This window comes from Sturnira hondurensis, unplaced genomic scaffold (assembly GCF_014824575.4).
Source record: "Sturnira hondurensis isolate 20B ecotype Veracruz unplaced genomic scaffold, ASM1482457v3 Scaffold0013190, whole genome shotgun sequence".
Lineage (NCBI taxonomy): Eukaryota > Metazoa > Chordata > Mammalia > Chiroptera > Phyllostomidae > Sturnira > Sturnira hondurensis.
In genome coordinates this window covers 3326926-3336680 of record NW_028085821.1, presented here as the reverse complement: position 1 = coordinate 3336680, position 9755 = coordinate 3326926, and the positions used below count along the sequence as shown (strand labels likewise).

The 9755-nt window shown below is 51.2% G+C and overlaps 1 protein-coding gene across 6 annotated transcripts; it reads right to left on the bottom strand.

Moving 5' to 3' along the window:
* Positions 1 to 3409: 3409 nt before the first annotated feature.
* Positions 3410 to 9295, bottom strand: TMEM106C (transmembrane protein 106C). 6 transcript variants are annotated; one of them, XM_037061128.1, is made up of 8 exons: positions 9228 to 9295; positions 8416 to 8627; positions 7118 to 7181; positions 6491 to 6650; positions 6252 to 6392; positions 5727 to 5776; positions 5211 to 5264; positions 3410 to 4138 (listed from the first exon to the last, which is right to left on the bottom strand). In XM_037061128.1, the coding sequence occupies exons 2-8, from the start codon at positions 8597 to 8599 to the stop codon at positions 4042 to 4044; spliced, it is 750 nt and encodes a 249-aa protein (XP_036917023.1). In that variant the 5' UTR covers positions 8600 to 8627; positions 9228 to 9295; the 3' UTR covers positions 3410 to 4041. The 6 variants fall into 6 exon arrangements, with proteins under 6 accessions (XP_036917023.1, XP_036917026.1, XP_036917028.1 ...); XM_037061131.1 differs by having other exon boundaries at positions 8416 to 8669; positions 9228 to 9261; XM_037061133.1 differs by having other exon boundaries at positions 9232 to 9252.
* Positions 9296 to 9755: the final 460 nt, after the last annotated feature.

Below are 9755 nucleotides of genomic sequence, written 5' to 3'. Positions count from 1 at the left end.
GCCCCTTCTTGTAAACCTCAGCACTGTGTGGAGCCCAGGGGTGAACTGGGACCCGAGACCGAGATTTGGGAAGGAAGGCACCAGAGAGGGGTGGCCTTGTTCTTGAGAGTGAACCTGGAACAGGACTCAGGTGGATCAGTGCAGGAGGAGCGGTGTGCTCCGAGCTCAGGGGGTGGGACGCTGCGGGCTGCATCCTGCTGGGTGGGAGAGGTTAGAGAGGCTTCCGGGGCAGGGCATGGGTTGGGGGGCAGGAGGGGAGCAGCCCATGCTAAGTGCACACAGTCAGACAGTCTTGGTGGCCTACTTATTTGTGTCTTTTTCGAAGACGTTTAGGTCAAGGAGAGGTGGGAGTGCTAAGTGCTTAATCCACCCCCTATTCTTCTTTCCCACCCCTGTGCCTCTAGCCCCCTTTCTACATTTCCTGTACCTAAAGCCTCCTTGGACTTCCTCCCAACATCAGGCTTATGAATCGCAGCCTCCCATCTCTCCCTGTCCTCAGGTGTCCCTGATTTCTAATGACTTTCATATTGTGTGGCTGACACGAGGCAGTGGTCACCTTCTTCACTAGAGGGGGCCAGTTCATAGTTTAAAATGAACAACCCTGTCCGTGAGTCCCCTTTCCTTTCAGCTCAAGCCCTCCACACAAGGTCAACAGGGTGGTGACTGTGGCAGGGAGGCGGGGTATAAGGGGACAAATGGTAATGGGAAAAATACCAAAACAGCCTTAAAAATAACTCTTCCATCTATTGAGAGAGCTAATGGGGGACAGAGGAGGGCAGTGAAGGGCAGAGATGCTCGTGAAAACATTTCCCTAGACAACCGGCAGACCTGCAGAGGGCGGTTAGGTGTGCACCAGTCAACGCCACTCCAAGAGCCCGTCCTGCATCCTGGTTCACTTAGCTCCCCGCAGCGGCATCAGGCTACTTATTTTTACTACAGCAGCTCAGTAGACTGTGACCAGAAGCTCAGACCCTTGTAAAAGAGGTCCCGTTTGCACCAGGATACCAAGGCGATCCCTCGCCGCCCGCTCACTTCCTGGGCACCTGGTGAAACCTCAAAATTACAGTTACTGTTACACAGTAATCAAGGAACGAACCAGAGGTGGGGCTCAAGGGAAGAGAAGCAGGGGAAAAGCCAACCGTGCCTCCCTGTGGTCAAATCGAAATGTGGTGTCAACTTACTGTTGGTGCCCCCGTCTGGCCTGGACCAGAGGGGAGGGGGAGAGCGACCAGGTTTGTGTTAATTCCTTTGACCCCCGATGCCCCAGGAAAGGCCAAAGACCTCTGCAATAAGAATAACCTGCTGTACAAAAATGCTGACCCCAGCAGGATTGCGCGAACATACCTGGCAGACTAACTGAGGCCTCAGTCCGATTATGTTTCCTCTCTCCTGCTCTCTCATCTCTATGAAAATATCTGAGGGCTGTTAACTAGGAATCAGAGTTCCAGCTAAAACTCAAGTTCCCTAGATCTTGGGTAAACAACAGAACAACTTCTGAAACAGTTTCCCCTTTGAAACAACCAAAGGAGCACAGAGGGAACCTTAACAGAGTGCTTTTGAGGTGAAGACTCTTACTTATAAAGGCAAAGAGTATAGATTATTTTGAACAGAGGAAATACTTGAGACTGCTTAGGCTTCATGTAGGGCATTTGTAAGTAGGCAGATTCTTTTAGTAATTTGTCTCACACTTGGGTTTAGAATCCATAGACAGTGGAGTCAAGGACGGCGGGGATCCTGCTTTGGGGTAACTAGGGTTGAGGAAGAGATGGGGCCTGGTGAGTATAAAAGGCTGGTGATAACGTTTTAAACTTCTAGCTATGACTAGACAAAACACATCAGAAAATGTAGTCCTCACCATACAGCAGGTGCTCAATAAATACTTTTTTGGAATGAGTAAATGAACAAATGGGGATTTCAGCCAGGTGACACAGTGTAAGCAGGGTAAGTGGCTGGAGAGCAAAGAGAGGGGTTACAGGAGAGGCCACGCCAGAAGCTACAGAGAAAAAGAGATCTCTGATGAAGCTTCATTTCCAGGAAACACATCCTTTCCAAATCCCAGTCCGTCAGAAATCCAATGATGACGGCGATGCCTGAGCTGTCACCTCTCCTTCTGCTCCGGTGTTGCTGAGAGCAGACTGTATACACGCGTTCGGGAATTGACAGATGGTGTGGACAACTGTGCAGAGCATCCTGGGGGGGCGGGGGGGGCAGCTCGGGATGCCAGGAACAGAAATAGGTTTGAGAAGCCACAGCATTGTGAGGTCAGACTTAGTGCTCTGTTGAAAACAATTAAGTGCTTTCATTTGAATATCATAGCTGCCTCTAAGGTAATACTGAGCCCCGGCTGGTGTGGCTCAGCTGGTTTGTGTGGTCCCGCAGGCAAAGGGCTGTCTGCAAAGGGCCGTTGGTTTGAGTCCAGGTCAGGGCACACGTGGGAGAGGCAACCAACTGATGTTTCTCTCCTTCTCTTTCTCCCTCCTTCCCCTCTACAAAAAAAGTATGTTTTTAAAAGGTAATATTGAGAAGTAAGAAATGTGATTGAGGCACAGTCACAAAAACTATTAAAACATATGAGTACTTATATGAGTAGCTTTTCCAAAATTACATGAAAAATACACTTGAAGCTGTTTGGAAAATGGGAAAATTAAAGAGACACTGTAGCCAGGAGAGCACCTGCAGATGTTCAGGACGATGTTCTCAAAAAACGGCGGACACTCGCGTGCACACAGGCCACAGCCCATCATCGACACACAGAACAGTCGCCACCGTTGTGTCCACAGACCACTGAGCGATCCTGAGCAACCCTGCAACGCAACTTTCAACCCTCCGCATTTGGGTTACCCCATCACAGTCGATGGAAGCAAAACAGTCCCAAAATGCAGCCTTAGTTAAATAAAGACGCAGAGTGTCAAAATCACTACGCAAACATCGAAGATCAAGCTCAAGGAAGGAGGACTAATACGGATCCTCTGGCAGTTTCCCAAGGCCACCTCCTACTCGAGCTTCCCAACGGGATCCTCTGCCGTTGTCCAGTGTTTGATGGCCGAGCGCTTGGAGACAGTTCAATACACTTTCAGACTCTACCCAGGCCCTCTTAACCAGAGTGGCAGCCAGTTGGTGGGGACAGTCATTCCTCCCCAGGAAGCAGCTTCACTCCCCCGGCATCTGCCCTACCTCTTCCAACCTCCAGGGGGCCGGAGCGCTCTGTGCGGGAACAGCACCAGGGCGGCCTGTCACCACCAGAGGCAGGAGAAAGGTGAGGCTGTTTCTCTCGACAGGAGCTTCCAGCCATGGTACAATGAGGGTTCCTTCTCTTCCCCTCCCATCCTGGGCTGACCTACTTAGCTGGCAACTCACCCACAATTCTCCCAGAGGTGTCTAAGATGTCCCAGCAAGCAGAGGAGACAAAGAGGAATCAAAAGCAGGGTTTATTTTTCTACCAAATCCCCAATCCATGTTCCAGCCAATGGATGAAGGGTAAATCAAGCCCCACATAGACTCTTAGTAAAAACAATTAGAACTTTCTACCAGGAAAAAAAGTTCTGCTTCTTAAAAAAAAGTTACTAGGCATTTGGGAGATGAACGATTTCACACACTGCGTGGCCTGTGCTCTCTCCGTGCATTCCAACGCCCCGCTCCAGTCCCGCCCGGGGAACTGCGGTCCCGAAAGCAGCTGCACCGACAGTCCCGGCTCTGTGTCACCCCGGTTTCTAACTGAGTCCCACGGCAGGCTTCCAATTCATAATGCTCCAGGAACTGCTCCAGGACCAGCCGAGAAGATCTGAATCGAATTCTTCAAGCTGTGAGTGCCTACTATTTGCTGGGCACAGACTAGGTGCTGGGCAGTGGATCTGCTGGTCGAGGAGAAACATCAGTCGTGCTAGAGTTGAGTTTTCCTCCCAAGGGGCAGGAGGGTGTGTGCCGGGGACTAAGAGAACCAGTTTCTCCTCCACCTCCACCGCCCGGGGCAGGTACGGGCCTTGGAAGCAGAGGCTATGTCTCTTCTGACAGGTGCTGCCATGGAAGAACCAAAAGCAGTTTTTAAACAGCTGAGGAATTTTTTCCACAATCCACATAGTGATGTGTCTCCAAGGAGCTCTCGGTCATGTGGCCAATGTATGAAATCTTCACTGAAGTTCTAGGGAAAAGAAACCAAGAATTCTGTGTTTGAGATGAAATGAGAAAAACTGCTCAAATAGTGTCTTGCACACTCAGTCCAACAACACCCACGTATACATCCAATATCCCAGCTTCATGGTTACCCAAGAGAACCTCTCTGCGCCCACAGAGACGCTGTGCTGCCTACTGACTTTCCACATAAGTCTCAGTTCTCAGCTGGGGACCATTTCTCCCCACCACGGACTGCCGGCCCTGTCTGGAGACATTCTGGTTTGTGACAACCACGGGGGAAGAGGCGGTGAGTGTTACTGGCACCGGGTGTGCAGAGGCCAGGGTGCCGTTAGGGACCCTGCAGCGCACAGGAAAGCACCCGCAACAAGCAACTGTCTGTGCCGGAGTGTGGACGGCGCGGGGCTGGGAAACCTTGCTCCACACCCTCCTACTGCTCATGTCCACAGAGACCCCTATCAGCTGCAGGTGTGAGAGCCGTGGCTCCAGGAGCGCCCCAGCGGTCCCTGACACGTGGCGATTTGTGTGGCTAGAGAGGCAGTCTGGCCAAATGCCTGACAAAGTACTTTGTGCCTTACGAGTCTCATTCGGTTCTAAAGGGTCACAACACTAGTCCTGTTTCCTGGGCAACATTCTCAAACATCTCAGTTCTGGAACAATTTGGTTCTTGACCAAGTTGTTCATGGAAAAAACATTTTGGCTGTTCAACAAAACTTTGGTTTTCGAGTCGCCACCTGACAGCCTTCCACACTGACACCTGTGTGATCAGTCACATGTCCCTCAGGTGATAAACAAAGGAGATTCAGTGTTTGAACAAACTGAAACAGTTTTCTGGAACGAATTAAGTTTGAGAACTGAGGTTCCACCACACCCCTAACTGTTCGCTGTGACTCTGGTGGCTTGTGGAGGGATTTGGACACTGCATCCAGCAGACACCAAGAGTTTGCTGCGTCTGAGCCTGGAGGCGGCGGGCGCCCCTCTTTGGCCGTGTGCCCTGACTTGTGGGTCCCACGGGGACTCACACAGCCTGACAGTCCAGGCTCAAACCCCAGGGCCATGGAACAGGGAGGAGAGTGACGTACCTCATGAAGATCACTATGTTGTGCACCTGGATTTCAGGTAATCTGCAGAAGAAACTACCAAACAGCAAATATGAAAACAATCAGTTTAGTTAAAAAAAAAGAAAGGAGGATCAGCAGGAGAGCACCAAGTTACACTGTCAAGCGGAGGAGCAAACAGCCAGTCGTTTGGGAACCCCCTCCCCACACGGCTCCCCCGACCTCAGTGTGCCATGGCTCACCAGCCCCCTGGGTCCCTTCACCCTCCCATGATATTTCTTGTTCTCTCAAACCCATCATACATAAATGCTGGAGCTTGGAAATGTTTCTAGTGGCTGAAGGTTCTCCTTTAGAGATCCCAGCACTTCAGTCACATTATGAAAAACCACACGCGCCCAAAAAAGCTCAAGACAGCCACAGCTGGGAACCTATGGGCCCAAGGCTGGAGCTTCCAGCGGGACCAGCCCCGATCAACTGAGTACAACTGCCCTCCTCCCTGCCCCGCCAGCAGAGAACACACACAGAGAACAGCGCCCTTACTACACATAGGAAAACGGGCCTCCCATCTCCGCCTGCACAGTGAAATTGACCTGAAAAGAAAACACCAGAGTCAGTCAGTGGCCACGCAGGAGTGACACAGAACATTACTGTCACCAGCATCCAAAGACCTGAGAGCATTCTTCTATCACATACAAAACATTTCCGCTAGATTGTTCCTCATATGGATTGTGAGCCTGTAACTAATTCTTCTAACCTCTTCCCTTTTGAGAGGCCAGTGGACCTCAGACCATCCATCATTCTGCCTCTTCTTGGTTTGTACCAAGTTGCTTTTTTACATGTTCTTTTTCCCCCCTAATGCTTAAGTGCTAGCTAATTCTACCCCCCCCCCCAATTTCTCATAATTACAGAGCCCATCAGGTCTTTCTCATTGACCAGCTCTTACCAGTGGAAACTAGAGGAAAGGGAAAGTAAAGAGGCTATGCCATTCCCCCAGGCCCTGCTCTACTCGTAGGCCTATGGGGCAAGAATCCTAAAAAAAAACAACAACCCAGACAAACAGCCTACCAATCGCTCGCTCCGAGGTGGAATGAGGGAGGTGTTAGTTGTCACATGGGACCCAACGACTGTGTTCATGTATTGAACTTGGCTGGACAGGCTGGTCACTGACACAGAGTAGAAGTTGGAGTTCCTGATTTTGAGGGTGGCCTGCAACAGGGCGAGTGAGGAAACAAGTGTAAGTTTGTCTCCTCACAGGCCCGAGACTGGCAGGTGCACAACCCAGGAAGGGAGGCCCCAAGTCTTACCTTGATGGCGAGGATTACAAGGGAGTCGTGATTATTAAACGTGACTTTCATCACCCTGATGCCATCATCATCCACAAGGACTGAATGAGGAAACAGGAAGAAAGCCACCAAACCAAATGCCAGGAGACAGAGCAGGACAGACAGGAGGACATACTGTTTGCTGCAAAAACAGAGCACGTGACCAACTCAGGCAGTCAGATTGCAAGATCCAATCAGTTAAGGTCAACTGCAAAACCAGGAAGATGGGGGAGGGGCTGGAGTACAAAGGGCTAGGAGCTGCCAGGCAGGCAGGAATGGGTGGAGCGGCAGAAGGCTCTGCTGTCTGCGTCCCGGAGGGGAAGCTAAAGAGAGGAGCTTCGGAGCTCCTAACCTCCCAAGACGCTTCCCGTCTCCAGTTCCTTCCAATTCAGCTCCTTCACTTGGCCCTCTGAATGTTCCTAGCTTCAAGTTTCCTCCCCCAGACAGTGAAAGGGGCAGAAACCTTTTTTGAGTGAATAGTATTAAGGAAATGGAGGAATTTACAAGACTAGATCAAAGGTTTAAAAAAAAACAGTCCTGGCATTCATATGTATATAAAAGGACTAGGGAGAGAAGCAGGCATTAACAGGAGGGAGGCGAGCAACTCACGTTCTCTGAGGGCGCAATCTCTGATCACTGTGAGGGATCAAAGCCACCAACTCGTTCACTTGCTCTACAAAAGAGCCAAACAATTATTTTTGGTCAAATAAATCCTATGATTTGGCAATACTTCCCTTCACATGGCACACTGGCCTGCCACAACGTATTTGGAATTAAGACATTTCTAAGACACGAGTCTCACATTTTGGGTCTCATAAACAAGCAAATCTACAGAACAGTGCCACGAATCACAAAATATCTTTTTCTGACTTTCCTGTACGGCCTCGGGGAAGGCGACTCCTCTCTAGTCCCTGCCTCCTCATCTCCATCACAACAGCTTTGGAGGAGAGGTGGTCCTCACAGCTCTACCCCTTGGGACTCAACTTTCTGAGGACCGCCTTCCTGAGAGATGATCCTGCCCCTAACCCGGGCTCCACTCCTGAGCATCTGTTTTTCTCTCCCCACTTGATATACACAGTTTTCAGATCTCACGTTGTTAATGATTTACCACCTGCTTCCTTTGAACAGAAGCTTCCTGGGTGGTCCCCTACCTCCCACCAACCAAATCTGTGCCAGGTCTTTCAAGTGAGAACAATAAAGAAACGTGCCTGTCCACCCCTCTACTGCAAACTGCTGTAGATAGACAACCAGAGGCCCAAAACGGAGTCACTTGTGCTGAAGCCCATGACAGTGAACCCAGACTTAATACCTGACCCAACTGCAGTCTCGATCTTCTCCAGGAATCTAATCTTAGTCAGTCAGTCTGGGATTTTCTGGTCACCACTAATGGTGCAATCACCTGTCGTGTGAACCCTCTCCATCCCCCCACTCCAAGAATAATCTCTCTTGCCTGAAACAATTCTTTCTTTCCATTTGCTAACAACTTTCATGTCCCACCCAGTTTCAGCCTCTAAAAGCCTTCCACTCTGAACAGCTCCATGGGGCTCCTCTATACTTGTTAAATGAGATGCTGTTCAATTTATGAATCACTCACCAAAGCCACTGTGATCTTCAAATTTACTAGACTGAATTTTTGTTCTTTAACAAAACCAAATACTCCAAACCAAGGAAACAACAAAACAGTGGAAACGAAGAAAAGAAAGGCTTTCAAATATAAGGAAACCAAGAGAAGTTGTGGAATCCGCCCAAATTCATCAAGTCAGCTGAGCTGGCTCCAGTTCAGGGCACCGACCATGAGGTCGGTGTTACGGCTAGAATAACAGCCCTGTCTGGGAGAGAGGAGAAGCCCGTGGGCACCTATGGATTCTCCCTGGGGAATCAACCTTCCCACGACCAAAGCTTCTCACCTGTTGGAATGTAGCCTGTCCCTTGGCACGTGAGACAGGTGATGCTGTCCCGCCCAGTGAACTCCACATATGGGAACTGGGCAATGGCTTCTTCCTGCTCTCGGGCATCCAGCGTCTCCTCTCTGTCATCTTTCTTTCGCTTGTAGGAAAAAGGGAGAGTGAAGGCGGAATGCTGGGACCCCATGGCCGAGATGTGCCTCCTGTGTCATGTCCTAGGATGCAGGGAGTCAAGTGAGTGCATGTTAGTGGCCACACTGCACAAGGAAAGAAGAAATTGTATCGGTAGGGCAAGTGAAAACACAAAAATGACTAAACTGCTGTCCTGAGTGTGATCCCAAAGACCTGCACAAGTTCCATTAGGACTTCATTCTGTAGCAGTGCTCCCCATCCCCCTCCTACGGTCCGTCGGAGGAACTGGGCCACTTTGGCCAGCCTGCTCAGGTCCCCACTGCCCCAGGACTCAGGACAGCCCAGCTGCCCCCGATCCAGCTTTGCCCCTTCCCGTCCACTATTTGCAAACTCTGAGCCCTCTTCAAGAAAAGCTTCCTGAACAAACAACAGATACCAAATTGGTAACAGGCCTTACAGATCCTCCTCCCACTCGCCTCTCTGCCCCGGGAGGCCGCTCAGGTCACGCCCCCCCCCCCCCCCCCCCCCCCCCCCGGCAAAAAGCAAGGCTCAGAGCCCGCCAGACTTGCCCAGGGCGGAGCGAAAGCCGGAGTCCCTGGGCCTGCAAGGTGCGAGCCCCCAGCAGTTGCTGTCCGGCCGCAGCCCCTTCCGTCCCCGCCACCTCCCCGCGTCAGCGCGTTTACCTGCCTCTGGAGTCCTCGGAGCTGCCCGCACTCGGTGCGCACGCGCCGACTGTCAAGCAAGCTATCCGGGGACTGGCAGGGCGCGCGCGTGCGCTCTTCGAAGCCTAGCACTCGGCGCCGCTAGAGGTCGGCAGAGTGCGGCGGGGGCAGGAAAACGCGCACAGAGAGAAAGCTGTACTCCGCGATTGCGTGGAAATGCTCCCGGCAAATTTCCTGAGCAGAATGTTTCTCAGCCCGGGGAGGAATAGGGAGGCTACGGCGGTCAAAGCCAATCTCAACTATGTTTTTGAGCACAGGGGTTGTGTAGACACACCGAAGGTACAAAGATGCAGAAGACACCAAACATTCCCTCGTCCTGCCCTTCACACGCAAAAAAGGCACGCACGTTGGGATTTGAAGTGTGGTTTCTCTGTAGGCGCTGCCACGTTGAGCTTAGCCCGTAGCAGAAGGAAGTGAGGGCGGACATTAGTAAGGCGAGGTTACCCAGGATGATGGTGGGGAGAGGAGAGATTCTCCACTGAGTGAATG

Excerpts from the sequence above, each read along its gene's own strand:
- TMEM106C (XM_037061128.1), bottom strand. The coding sequence starts at position 8,599 with ATGGGGTCCCAGCATTCCGCCTTCACTCTCCCTTTTTCCTACAAGCGA. Across the intron at positions 5,265-5,726 it reads GGCCCGTTTTCCTATGTGTA|TTTCTTCTGCAGATTACCTG; the intron begins GTAAGGGCGCTG and ends GCTGTTTGGTAG. Across the intron at positions 4,139-5,210 it reads AACATAGTGATCTTCATGAG|AACTTCAGTGAAGATTTCAT; the intron begins GTACGTCACTCT and ends TCTTTTCCCTAG.